The 14,369-nt window shown below is 40.2% G+C and overlaps 1 protein-coding gene across 3 annotated transcripts in view; it reads left to right on the top strand.

Annotated features, from left to right (window-relative positions):
* CDH23 (cadherin related 23) overlaps nt 1-14,369 on the top strand; it is a 1,300,862-nt gene that overhangs the window by 843,515 nt on the left and 442,978 nt on the right. For all 3 annotated transcript variants that reach the window (XM_089677099.1, XM_089677097.1, XM_089677098.1), the window contains exons 18-19: nt 8,881-8,953; nt 9,063-9,179. In XM_089677099.1, coding sequence (XP_089533225.1) covers nt 8,881-8,953; nt 9,063-9,179 — 190 coding nt within the window. The remainder of the gene's footprint in view (nt 1-8,880; nt 8,954-9,062; nt 9,180-14,369) is intronic.

The raw sequence follows: 14,369 nt of genomic DNA, 5'->3' as shown, positions 1-14,369 counted from the left end.
AGTCTATAAACAGTCCAAAACCTGGTATCAGAAGCTAAACCACAAGCTCACCATTAATTTTCGGTGCCATACAGGGATTAGGCTCCTCCATAGAAATTGTGCCAGGCAGGCCACATTGGGGGGTCAGCAGCCAATGTCTCAGCTTGTCTGATAGCTTTCACTTGCCACACAGCTTGGGAGTCTCTCTCTCATTCACTTCCCTGACACACCTGCTGATTTCCCTCTGCTGCCATTTAAGCTTCCCTTACCGAGGACTTAACCCCTTTGGGACCAAAGTCCTGATAGTTTCTGCAATTGTCTCCCTTAATGAGACCACACCACAAATATCTGGGAAATGTATCTGCCACCCAGGACAAATTCCCAGTGTCCTGTACAATATACAGTTGTGTTCAAAATAATAGCACTCAGACATCACTAACCTGATCAATCACTGTTTTTGGTAGAAATGATATTTCTACATGGCAAATAATTTACTAGCAGGTGTAGTAGAGTAATAGAAATCCAACAGACCCAACAGTCATGACATGCATGCTGCTGATTCTGTGTAATTGAATCACTAATTGAAAGGGGCATGTTCAAAATAATAGCAGTGTGGAGTTCTATTAGTGAGGTCATTCATTCTTTGAAAAACTGGTGGCAATTATTGCCCTTATTTAAGGAAGGAAGGCAGCAAATGTTGTACATGCTGGTTACAGTGCATTTCTCTCTGAAATTCTGAGGAAAATGGGTTGTTCCAGACATTGTTCAGAAGAACAGTGTACCTTGATTAAAAAGTTGATTGGAAAGGGGTAAACATAAAAGAAGAAGCAGAAAATTATACGCTTCTCAGCTAAAATGATCGCAAATGCTTTAAAATGGCAACCAAAACCTGAAAGACGTGTAAGAAAGCGAAAAACTAACATTTAAATGGATAGAAGAATAGCCAAAATGGCAAGGACTCAGCCAACAATCAGCTCCAGGAAGATTTAAAGAAGGTCTAAAGTTACCTGTGAGTACTGTTACAATTAGAAGACACCTATGTGAAGCCAAGCTATCTGCTAGAACCCCCCCCCCCCCCCCGCAAAGTCCCACTGTTGAAAAAAAGACTTGCTGAAGAGGTTACAATTTGCCAAAGAGTACATTGACTGGCCTAAAGAGAAATGGCGCAACATTTTGTGGACTGATGTAAGTAAGATTGTTCTTTTTGGGTCTAGTGGCCAGAGACAGTTTGTCAGACGACCCCCAAACACTGAATTCAAGCCACAGTTCGCTGTGAAGACAGTGAAGCATGGTTGCACAAGCAACATGATATGGGGATGTTTCTCATACTGCGGTGTTGGGCCTATTTATCACATACCAGGGATCATGGATCAGTTTGAATACATCAGAATACTTGAAGAGGTCATGCTGCCTTATGCTGAAGAGGAAATGCCCTTGAAATGGGTGTTCCAATAAGACAACGACCCCAAACACACCAATAAATGTGCAACATCTTGGTTCCAGACCAACAAGATTGACGTTATGGAGTGGCCAGCCCAATCCCCGGATCTTAATCCAATAGAAAACTTGTGGGGTGACATTAAAAATGCAGTTTCTGAGGCAAAACCATGAAATAGAGCAGAACTGTGGAATGTAGTCCAATCATCCTGGGCTGGAATACCTGTTCACAGGTGTCAGAAGTTGGTTGACTCCATGCAACACAGATGTACAGCAGTTCTCAGAAACAGTGCTTATACAACTAAATATTAATTAAGTGATTCAAAGGAAAGCAAAATCTTCAAAAATTTTCAGTTTATATAGTGAATGTTTGAGTTTGTAAAGAAGAATACAAACACTGCTATTATTTTGAACAGTCTAATATTCACTTTTCTTAATTTTTATGTGTAGAGTTCCCAATGCATTTGTGTGTATGGAAATAAAAGCTATTAGAAGGATTTTGAGCTTTATTCACTTTTTTCAACACACTGCTACTATTTTGAACACAACTGTGTGTGTGTATATATATATATATATATATATATATATATATATATATATATATATATATATATATATATATATACAGTATATACTGTGTATGTGTTTAAAGTGTCTGAAATAAATAAATAAATAAATTTTAGGTTTGTAAAAACTGGAGCAAAAGGAAAAATGTCTTTTTAGCAGTCATTCAGGTCTTTAATTTTCCTATTCACACTAGAAAAATGACTGCTACAATCTTGCTGCCACGAGCAACAATTTACATCACTAATTTTTGCTAGCTACACTGAATCTAGCTGCTGGCTTTTTGGTTTAAAGAATTTCAGTAAATGCTACCTGGTGTACAAATCTATTATAGATATTCTTGTTGCCAAGCCAGTGGTTCTCAACCATTGGTATGTGACCTCATTGGCTATTCTGACAGTTTCTTTTGAAATAGTATTTAAATGACAGTTTTGAGTTTCATGTAAGAAAGCTTACAGAAATAACATATAATCAAGTTGCTTAGAAAACATTTATACAAATGGTACAGCAAATGGAAGTAACTGCTACAAAGCGTACTTGAAAAACCCTGACATGCATTTGGAAAGTCTCTGCAGCTTTATAAGGATCCAAAATACAGCACTGAAAAAAGACAATGGTCTCTACTATTCACCAATGCTGTCAGAAACATAGAAACTGTGATGCTTGCAATTATTAGGACTCAAAGAAGAACTTCACCCTACCTAGCAACAATTACATTTCTAATCCCTGATAATTGTCCATGTGGAAAAATAAAACAGACATTCTTATTAGTAATTGGGGTCCAGCCAGGGGCTGGTTGTGAGGCTCCTCTGTACACCTAGATAAAATTGGCAACGGGGACGGCATATAGAGAAACCACCAAAAAAACTACTGCTCTATGGGTGCAGCACTGACTGCACACACACAACCCTTCTACAAACCTTTATAACAGTGTTACCACAAACAACTTCCTTGCCCAGCATTTTCTTTTTTTGTATTAACTCGCCCATTCTTTTCTTTTTATAAATGATGACATGACTACTGTTCTCAGCTTCATAAGGAGTATAGAGAGTTGGGGGTGAAGACTTTGCTGGGGTGTGTGTCAGCAGGAGGCAAAGAAGCAGTAGTACACTGATCTTCCTAGTGAAGAGCTGTGTGTGTGTGTGTGTGTGTGTGTGGGGGGGGGGGGGGGGTCATATCAGCACAAGTGTGACCATTGGAGTACAGGCAGGCATTCCTCCTGAATAGAAGGCAAAGAAGAAAACTGACCACACTGGGATAGATTTGCTTCCATAACCTGGCATGGTTCATTTGAAAAAGAGAGGCAGAAGGAATGGCAGCATCACTAGGTATTTCACACAAAGGAAGCAACTTTTTTTATACAAGTACTGTACATGGAACAACAAACACCTATCAGAAATATGAAATTTTGGAGTAACATACACTTTAAATTGTAGCAATTGTTTACTGGAATGAAATTAAAATCAAAAGCTTGTTACAGCTATGGATGTCTCTCCACTTCCTTAAACTGAACCTCTCCAAAACCGAGTTTCTAGTCTTCCCTCCAGCCCGGACACCACCCCCCATTGACTTCTCCATCACATCCAACAACGCCACCATCAAACCCGCCCCGCAGACCAGAGTACTTGGTGTCATTCTGGACTCCAACCTATCCTTCCAGCCCCAAGTCCAATCTTTAACAAACTTGTGCAGACTCCACCTCCGCAACATTGCCACCTCCGCAACATAGTGGTTGTGAAACCACTAAACAGCTCATCCACTCCCTCATCATATCACGACTCGACTACTGCAACTCCCTCCTCACTGGCCTGCCTCGCCGCTGGCTATCCCCGCTTCAGTCGATCCTAAATACGGCTACCAGACTCATTCACCTTTCCAACCGCTCCATCTCTGCCACCCCCCTCTGCCAATCCCTCCACTGGCCTCCGATTGCGCAATGGATCAAATTCAAAATCCTAACACTGACGTACAAAGCTGTCCACCATACTGTCCCATACTACATCACTGACCTAATATCCAAGTACCGCCCAGCACGCACACTCCGCTCCTCACAAGACCTCCTTCTCTCTAGTTCCCTGGTCTCCTCCTCCCATGCCCGCCTCCAGGACTTCTCCAGGGTGTCACCCATCCTCTGGAACTCCCTGCCCCAACCCATCAGATTATCACCTACTCTCCTCTCCTTTAGGCGCACCCTGAAAACCCATCTCTTCAGGGAAGCCTACCCCACCCCCTGCTAACCTGCCGACCTCCTCCACTCTTCCTACCACTCCATCCCCCACAGCTATCTCCTCTTGTGCCACCATCCCCTCCCTCCTAGATTGTAAGCTCGAAAGAGCAGTGCCCTCAATCCCCTCATGTTTTGCATTGTATTGGTATTGTTCTGTCACATGTTCTGTCCCCCTTTGTAATGTACAGCGCTGAGCGAACCATTGGCGCTTTATAAATACTGTATAATAATAATAATAATAATGCAGGTTTATACTCTTTCACGAGTAAAGAAAAGCACCCTAGGTATGTACACAATTTGCAGTGTATTACAGACCTGAAATGACAAGGCTGTTTTGACATGTTTCTGTGCTGTGACACTGCAATCCTGAACGAAAAAAGTTTCAGTTCTAAGCTTGGATTGCTGTACCCTCACATTAATGAATCACAGGATTAGCACATCTATGTGAAGCTTGTCGGCACAAATCCTTAATCTGTCATAATCAAATAAAACTGTGAAAGAGCCCATATTACTATTTTTATCTGGAGAAACGACTCAAGCACTTCCTTTTTCACTTTATTTCCAGTCTTTAATCACTGCAGTTTAGCATCTTTAATTTATTTGCATAGAAATTCAGTGACACATTTTTCTCTCTAACAGATTATCACTGGTGTCTTTTCGTCAGCTGGAGGATGCAGTTTGTCACACCATAATAAAACACACACAGTGACTAGATTTGCAGTTATTAGGGGCTGGAACCTAAGACGCATGAGGAAATTTCCTCTGTCAACGTCAAGAATCATCTTGGCAATGAAATGCTTTCAAATTAAAAATATTAACAAAAAGACAGAAAGCAAGTTGAACATTAGGTGGTTTTACGGAGCAATGCAACATGGCAAGACCATTTATAATCCCCATTGTGAAAGTGTATGGCAAGGTGACAATGCAAGAAAACAACTGGGAGAGAGTGACAGAACACTGACACCCTATAATAGGAAGTGTCTGCACAAGAACTTTTTTGGAAGAGTTACCAGATCATATTTTAATTAAATTTGCAGATTTTTAAGTATTTAAAACTACTTTTCAATTTACTTTAGCATGTTGAATCCCATATAAGGTTTTAGCAATTTAAAGATTCTTTTTTTCTTAAGAACATTCATGACTGTTGGTCCTCCGAAGCTTCAAGTAGATAAACCAGTGAGTCTTACTTTTATTTCATTCCAACATGAGATACATGTTATGTCTTAGCTTTTCTTTTTAATAAATATATTTTCTAAAAAAAAGGATATCTTTTCCTTCTCAAGTGGATATAGGATTAGGTTTATACTCCCACTCGGAGGATTTGTATGACAAAATAACTTTCTCTTACTTTTTGTTCTAGAAATTTTATAGATAGGCAACTCATATTGATCAGTGGTTTCAAATTAATAATAACTACTGCAGTACAGAACAGACACAAAAAGATACACTCAGCATCTTTCCAAATAAATGTTCTGTTTATTTGGTGCAATTGAAGTTTTTTTATACACATAATTACATAGGTATCACAATAATTTTACAATTGTACTTTCATTGTAACAAGGGGCGTTACATAGGCAGGCTGATTTCTAATCAGGACTCAAAAGAAGGCGAACATGTTTCAAGACATTACTAGTGCCATGTGCACGTGGAGTGTACAATACATAAGCAAAGCATACAAAATAGAATACAGTTATATACAGAATGTACAATTTCTTTCACACTTAAAGGTTTTTTTTTTGGAAAACTAGACATGCACACTTTGGCTTACTTCACTACACCCAAAAGTTCAAAAACGCAAATGATATACCACAAAGAGAGTGAAAGCTTATAAAGAAAGGAGGATAGCCATTCAGTGTTGGGAAGTGCGATGTAGCGTTGCTACTCAAACAGAATATGTTTTCAGAGCTGTTACACCACTCTGCAGTTTTAGGATAGACTGCAGTCCCCATTTTGTAAAGGATTAGTTCACCTTTAATAACATGTTACATGTTACACCCATATTTAGCATGTAACATGCTACTAACTGAGCAGCATCTATGCATCCATTGTGGCTGACTGCTTGCAGTTCTCAGTGAACTATCAGGGTGCTGATGATCGCTATCCTTTAGTCCTCATACACACTGGATATTTTTACAATGGCTGTTTTTGGCTTTTGGCATTTTTTTCTACAGCCAGTAAACTCCCAGCATGTTATCCTATGTATCCAAGCACACATAGGCTGTAATCATTTTTTTGGCTGGAAAAAACCCACAGAACTAGTGGGTTTCTAGGTGAGCTGTAAAAGCACTATAATGTCAAAAAATGAGGTAAAATGCAGTGGCAAACCAGCGTTTTTGGACTTCTTTTGAGCAAAGAAAAAATTTCAATAACCACTTCAAGTCCAGACACTTTCACCCCTTCCTGTCCAAGCCAATTTTCAGCTTTCTGTGCTATCACACTTTGAATGACAATTGCGCGGTCATGTAATACTGTATCCATATGCATTTTTTAGCATTTTTTTGAGACAGATAAAACTTTATTTTGGTGGTATGTATTCATCACTGGGATATTTATTTTAGTGCTATATAAATGTAAAAGTCCAAACATTTTGAAAAAAAGGTGTTTTTCTTATAAAATTTAGCAAATAAATAATCTTTCTTCATAAATCTTGGCCAAAATAAATTCAGCTATCTTTTTATTTTAAAAAAATAACCCAAATTAGTTTATAACCAAAATATATATATATATACAAAATATATAGTTATTCCAAACAGTTTTTACATTTTTATTTAATTGTTTTTATGTTTTATATTATTATTTGTTTGTTTTTTTACATACTGTCACCCTAGCAGTACAATGTCACCATAGTGACACTGTACTACTTGTGGGGGGGTGATGAATATATATTTTTTTTTACACTGATTGCTTTTACACCCATAAAGGCTGTAAAAGCAATCATTTCTCCTTCTCTCTGGCTGCATTCTTGCAGCTATTGAAAAATACTGTGAGAGATGTGATTGGTCACAGCTTGTCACATGGTACAAGGCTGTTGTGAATAGCTTTGTACCATGTGACCTCTGTGATCATTCACAGATTTCACTAGTAGTAAGCAATGATGTCAGGAAGTGACATCTTGCTTACTACTATTCATGTGATCACTGATTGGCCAAACAGTAATCACATGATTGGGACCTCACACAGAGGTCCCCTACAGTGATTGGTGTACCGCTGTGTCCTCCGGACACAGTGGGCACCGGATTGCGGTGCCGTGCTCTACCAGGGAGCGGGCACAGACAGGGAAGCGGGAGAACGTTTATAAATGGCCACCTGCTCCTGCACTGCTCCCTTTTATGTACATGGACTGGATGGGAAGTGGTTAAAAAACTCTAAAAACCGCAAACATGACTTTACACAGATAACGTTACCAGTGTTATTAAAATGCCCGACCCTTTAAGAGTTTCAGAAGCCAGGAGGCGGGGTGCATGGGGCGGGGTTTAGGGATCATGTGACCGTCGTGACGCATCATCACGGCGGTCACATGATCGGGAAAGGTCCCAATCGAAAGAGCAGACCGGGACCTTTCTGTGAGTACCGGACATTTGTGCTGGGAGCACGCAGGGCGCGCGCTCTCAGCACATATGTTTTTTCTTACTTGAACGCAAATGTGCAGCCGCTCGGTATCTAGGCCCAGACGCCTGGAGGCCGCACATTTGTGTGCGGCCGGCATAAAGGGGTTAAAGAGTGATACTTGTTTGAAGCGGCCCATGCCCTTTGTCTCCAGTTAAGTGGCTGCTGTAATTGCAAGCTGTGAGTCCTGATGTACAACAGGTAGCAACCCTACTGCTCATTATTGTCTCTAGTGGTGCCCTTTTCATTAGAATTTGTAAGAGATGTTTTGTTTCAGGAGTAATTGATTGGTAAGGGTATAATGCAGTGGTAGCTCTATCAATCAGAAAATACACACAACACATCTCATATTTGTTGCTCAGATGAAATAACAAAATGTTTCCAGGCCAGTTACTTGATGGAACATACAGAATGTTAACACTGAATTCTTCACTGACCAGTACTGTGTTAAACAGAAAACAAGTAGCAACGAGTCCTCAATCTCCTAACTCTGTCTTTATAATTTTCAGTTCCCATTCCTGACTTTGACTCTGAAATGAATCCTATTTGACTGCTGTGGGTTTCATGGATTTGTGAAATAGTGTGACAACAGTTATTGCATACTGAATGGGAAGATTCACTGACAGATAGAAGTGAACATTGGTGATTAATAATTGCACTTTGTGACTGTGATGAATGTTTGATGACATTATGTTAATAATGAGTTATGATAGTGACTCCAGGACAAATAAAGGGATTGTGTATTAGTGAGTGAGAAGGTGTCTGACACAAGTGCAAGCAGAAAATGGTATATTGCTCCTGCAACATTTTAATATGGAGGTTGTATATAACAGCAAAACTTTATCTAATTGGCTGTGGGAAAGGGAAGAGAGGTACACAGGAGAATGTAGGGACACACAAAATGGAGACATGATAAAGCCACCCATATCAAGAACTTTTTTGGGGGAGGATTCATCTCTGGTAAATTGTTGTAATGTTGGTTGTGGAATTCAGTTCACTCTACTCTTGTATTTTTATTATACATCATCTTTAATGCTCACAATTAGTGTATACACTTTGTTTTGCAGGATGAAAATGACAATCCTCCCACATTCAGTCGCTCATCTTACATCATCACAGTACTGGAAAACATCATAGCAGGTGAATTACTGCATACTCACTTCCAACAGCAACTATGGTTCACAATAGTCTATACATAGTACATCAAAGTGTACTAAATAGTTTTTTTTAATTTACATGTTTCTTTCAGGTGCCACGGTACTTCTCCTGAATGCAACAGATTTGGATCGATCTAGAGAGTATGGTCAAGAATCTATTATATATACTTTGGAAGGCTCACCTCAGTTTCGTATTAACGCCCGATCAGGTAATACTCTTATCACTTTAAATAGAACACTCTTAACTTTATACATTTTTGTATGACTAAAACTGCTTTGCAGTTAAGGACATTGACTGGTTAAGTTTCCAGCAAGTCTACAAAGGTCATCTGCCATTGATTAGAAGTTCAGCACTATTAGTACAGATCTTCAATAAAAATTGACTTCCAGATGTCATGTTTCTTACAGCTCTTGCTGTGAAGATGCCTTTCCATTTGTGGAGTTAAATCTCTTTTCCTCTATATGTAAAGAGTACCCCCTTGTCCCTCTGTAATGAACTGAAATGAAGTAATTCTATACCAAGTTCACTATATGGACCACCTATATATTTGCACATGGTGACCATATCCCTGCTTAATCGCCTATTGTCAGGAGTGAATAAATTCAGTTCTGCTAACCTTTCCTCATAGCTGAGTTCCCCCATGCCTCTTATCAGTTTTATTGTTCTTATCTACACTTTCTCCAACAACCTTTTTTGTGAACTGGTGCCCAAAACCAAACACATGAGGTCTTACTAATCCAGGCAGTAGGCCTGTTGCTTTTCAAAAGAACAATCTCTCCAGCAGACTGTATCAATTACAGGGATGAGACAAACCATTTAACACAACCCTTTATCTCAAGAGCAAAATACTGTTTGCTGTAACTGCTTATAGAGTATTAATTGGAGTTTGGCTTCAATTTATTAGTGAATTTAAATCTTCTATTGCATCTAACACTCCCCTCCCCCCAGACTGACAAAACAGCTGTACAAAGGTGCCCCCTGTGCTCATCCAGAGTGAGGGCACTCTAATACAGGAGGTGTGTTTTACCCATTGGAAGATTTCCCATCTATTACTTTTCTGGGGACAACCCAATTTTTTAAATTTTCTTTAACTTTCACTGATCATTTTAAACAGGACAAATAAAGAGATTGAATCTGCATAACAGTGGTACAGACAGCAATACAAACTGACAGTTGTTCCATCTCCACTTTGTCCAAAACTAAAAAAAATGTTGCCTTTATTTATATAATGATTGGTAAGCTGCAATATATTCCATTTTTTGTTTTGGGTTTAATACCTCCTTAAGCATATGATTTACCAGAACACCCAGATCCCTCTCAGCCATTGACTCCCCACAGCCATGTTCCTACTAGAATGTATGATGCATGCATGTTTTTACACCCACAAGTGCATAACTTTTCATTTGTTAACATTAAACCTCATTTGCCACCTATCCCTTTGCAAAGTACCCTTGTCTCAATGTTGAGTGAAAGTGCCTTTACCTCACGCCTGTGTGCCCAAAAAAGCAGGTGGGGGTAATAATAAATGGCTTGGTGGACTTCAATGTGAAATCTGGAAGGCTCCTTTATAATATGGGGGTGTCCAGATATCTGCTCGCTACATTGGTACCCCCTACCCATTCCCGCAAAGAGATGAAAGTAAAATGCAAACACCAAGACCAAATTAAAAATCCTTTAATAAAATAAAACACAAACACATACATACTGGCTTTTAAAGTAAAGTTCATTAATGTTCCCTGAAATAAATCACAGCATCAAGAGCTGCAACTGTCATTCAAGTCGTCCGGTAATGTAAATCCACAATATGATGACCTATTGCCAGCCGATCTGTACACACTGCACTCCCGCCACCAAATGACACATTCCCTTACTGCAAGCTGAGGATCCAGAGTAGTGACCAAATTGCTAGGAGTCTGTTACTTAGGGCAGGAGTGTGGCATGTACAGATTTGCAGGCAATAGGTTTACTTCTGGGGACAATACTAAACTTTATTTTAAAAGCAAGTAAGTATGTGATTGCATTTTATTTAAATAAATAATTTTTAATTTGCTGTCTTGTGTTTTTCCTTTTAATTTTTTTGTAGAAATGGGTACTAATGTATTCCTGTTCTCATTTTTATAGGATGGGACATATATCTGGCCTGTTGTAGTAAGCAAGAAAGGGGTCCACATCCCATCAATTGAAAGCACAATTGGATACAGAAAAAAAAAGATGGACTTTATAGGCACCTTAAATATTAGACTTTGCAAAAAATAAAATATATAAATTTAATTATTATTATTATACAGTATTTATAAAGCGCCAATAGTTCGCTCAGCGCTGTACATTACAAAGGGGGACAGAACATGTGACAGAACAATACCAATACAATGCAAAACATGAGGGGATTGAGGGCCCTGCTCTTTCGAGCTTACAATCTAGGAGGGAGGGGATGGTGGCACAGGAGGAGATAGCTGTGGGGGATAGAGTGGTAGGAAGAGTGGAGGAGGTCAGCAAATTAGCAGGGGGTGGGGTAGGTTTCCCTGAAGAGATGGGTTTTCAGGGTGCGCGTAAAGGAGAGGAGAGTAGGTGATAATCTGATGGGTTGGGGCAGGGAGTTCCAGAAGATGGGTGACACCCTGGAGAAGTCCTGGAGGCGGGCATGGGAGGAAGAGACCAGGGAACTAGAGAGAAGGAGGTCTTGCGAGGAGCGGAGTGTGCGTGCTGGGCGGTACTTGGATATTAGGTCAGTGATGTAGTACGGGGCAGTATGGTGGACGGCTTTGTACGTCAGTGTTAGGATTTTGAATTTGATCCGTTGCGCAATCGGAAGCCAGTTGAGGGATTGGCAGAGGGGGTGGCGGAGATGGAGTGGTTGGAAAGGTGAATGAGTCTGGCAGCCGTATTCAGGATCGACTGAAGCGGGGATACCCAGCAGCGAGGCAGGCCAGTGAGGAGGGAGTTGCAGTAGTCGAGTCATGATATGATGAGGGAGTGGATGAGCTGTTTAGTGGTTTCTGGGGTTAGGAATGGGCATATTTTTGGCGATGTTGCGAAGGTGGAGTCTGCATGAGTTTGTTAAAGATTGGACTTGGGGCTGGAAGGATAGGTTGGAGTCCAGAATGACACCAATTTAATAAGATAAAATCAATTTAAACATAACCAGAAATAATGCTATTTCACATCAGAAGGAATCACTCTCCCTTTATATCATACACAAATGTCCAAGATGATAGTCAGGAAGTTCCACCATTCATTGGTTTTGGAGAGAAAATAACTGCAGGGAGATTGCCACTCACTTGAACCCTGTTAGCTTAGATCGAGGATACAGAGAGTTTGTTTTAAATTCTGATAATTAAGGAGACTTTGTACCATAGGTAAAATGCAAATGAAGTTCTCCCTGCAAAAGAAGATGCTTAATACTTACCTGTCACGCTGCTTATGCTTCTGGTCTCTGCGGCATTTAGGAGAAATCGCTACTTGAAGGATGTCTAGTACTTGACAGTTTCAGCGATGTCATATTATCGGTCCCCTGCTGCATTCAAAGGTTCCTCTATCCAGCCCTTACATCACTACTGTGTCATGTAGTGACATATGGCCAGCAGGAGGAACCACTGAATGCCGCAGGGAATCAGGAGTATGTCACTTAAAGAAGTGTCAGATTTTTGAGTTTATTTAAACTGCAGTTTCTTTTGAATACAGTAGAGATCAGCACCATGGACAGCAGATGGGAGCTGAATATTAAAGAATATGTAAACCCAACATCTCATATTCCTGATATGTGCCTGCTGTACCATGTACTTGTATGAAAAGGTATCCTGTGCTCTTTGTATTGCTTCCTTTGTGTGAAATCCCTGGTATTCCTGCCAGTCCTTCTGGTTTCTTATTAAAAACTGACCACACTAAGCAGGAGAACACACCATTGTCAGTTCTATAGCTTTAAACTCAGTGTGCTCTCCTGCAATGATCAGACTTGTGCTAACACCCTCCCTGCACAGCCATTCACTGGGAAGATTAGTGTGCTCCTGTTTCTCCTTCCCTAGCTCTTATGCAGCTAAGAACAGAGGGTATAAAAAAAGGAAAACAGGTATTTATAATTATTTTTTTATCTAAACACAAATGTTTTGCTTTTCATTTCTATTTTAAATTGAATGGGTTGTTTTACAAGATGAGGTTTTACAATCAAATCTTCTTTTGCAGAGGGACACTGTGTTTACATATTATTGTAGAAACAGAGTTGTTTTAAGCAATTTATACTGTGTATGCTGCCTTATGTGGAAGATGCCTGATATGCATTTTTGTACCTTCTCTTTGACTTATGTACAGTAATAAGGTTTATGCTGAGCATGGATTTTAGCTAGTATTATAAGCAAGGTTCATTGATTTTCATATAGAATATAAAAAATGAGAACGTATTTCAGACACAATTTAAAGAAATCAGTGCTGGTCATTGAGCCCATTCTCAAAGAACATTAACTGATAACTATAGGTAAAACATTTTTTAAAATATTTTTTTAATAATGTGGAGAGAGATTAGGACACCTAACAGGTGTTTGTTGCTGTATGTGCCCCTGTTAGGAGATTCACCCTCTCTATTTGTCCTGTTTACTGTTTTCACTCAAAGTGAAAGTAAATGCCACATTTTGAATTTTCTCCAGCATAGGAATAGAGGTGGAATCTTCCCAGAACAGGCCAACACTTGTTCTGGTGACCCCGATGTCAACCATGGGTTCCCTCACTTTGGAGGGACTTCCTCTCACTTCTTGTTTTGCTATAGGACAAGAAGAGAAGGGAAATCTCCCCAATGGAGACACAGATGGAAGTAAAAAAGCTGACGGGTTATAACCCTCCCTTACTTATTATCTTTACTCTTATCCAAAATAAATAAAAGTTTTGCCTTTAGTTCTACTTTAGGTATATTTAAAGCTTAAGGATTACTGCCATGTTGTTGCAGTCTGTGTTCCTGCTGGAGAGATTGAATCTCTCTATTTGCCTTTCTGACACAGGGGTGCAGTGAAAAATGTCAGGAGAGCATAGGAAGGGGAGGTCAGAAGGGCAGTGTACAGAGGGTCAGCAGGGAAAAGCTAGGGGTCAACAAGGGGGTCAGTAGGGTGGAGGACAGGGGTCACTGCTGGCAGGGCAGAGGACAGAGGTTACTGCTTGCAGAGCAGAGGACAGGGTCACTGCTAGGAGGGCAAAAGGATAAGATCATTTCTGTCAGGGCAGAGGACAGGGGTGTCTGCTGGCTGGGTAGGAGACAGGGGTCACTGCTGGAAGGGCAGAGGACAGGGGTCACTGCTGACAGGGCAGAGGACAGGGGTCACTGCTGACAGGGCAGAGGACAGGGGTCACTGCTGACAGGGCAGAGGACAGGGGTCACTGCTGGCAGAGCAGAGGACAGGGGTCACTGCTGGCAGGG

The sequence above is a fragment of the Staurois parvus genome, unplaced genomic scaffold (genome assembly GCF_062004578.1).
Source record: "Staurois parvus isolate SC_StPar_1 unplaced genomic scaffold, SC_StPar_1.0 ptg000177l, whole genome shotgun sequence".
Taxonomy (NCBI): Eukaryota; Metazoa; Chordata; class Amphibia; order Anura; family Ranidae; genus Staurois; species Staurois parvus.
The sequence above is the reverse complement of the archived record's forward strand: the minus strand, read 5'-3'. Positions and strand labels throughout refer to the sequence as shown.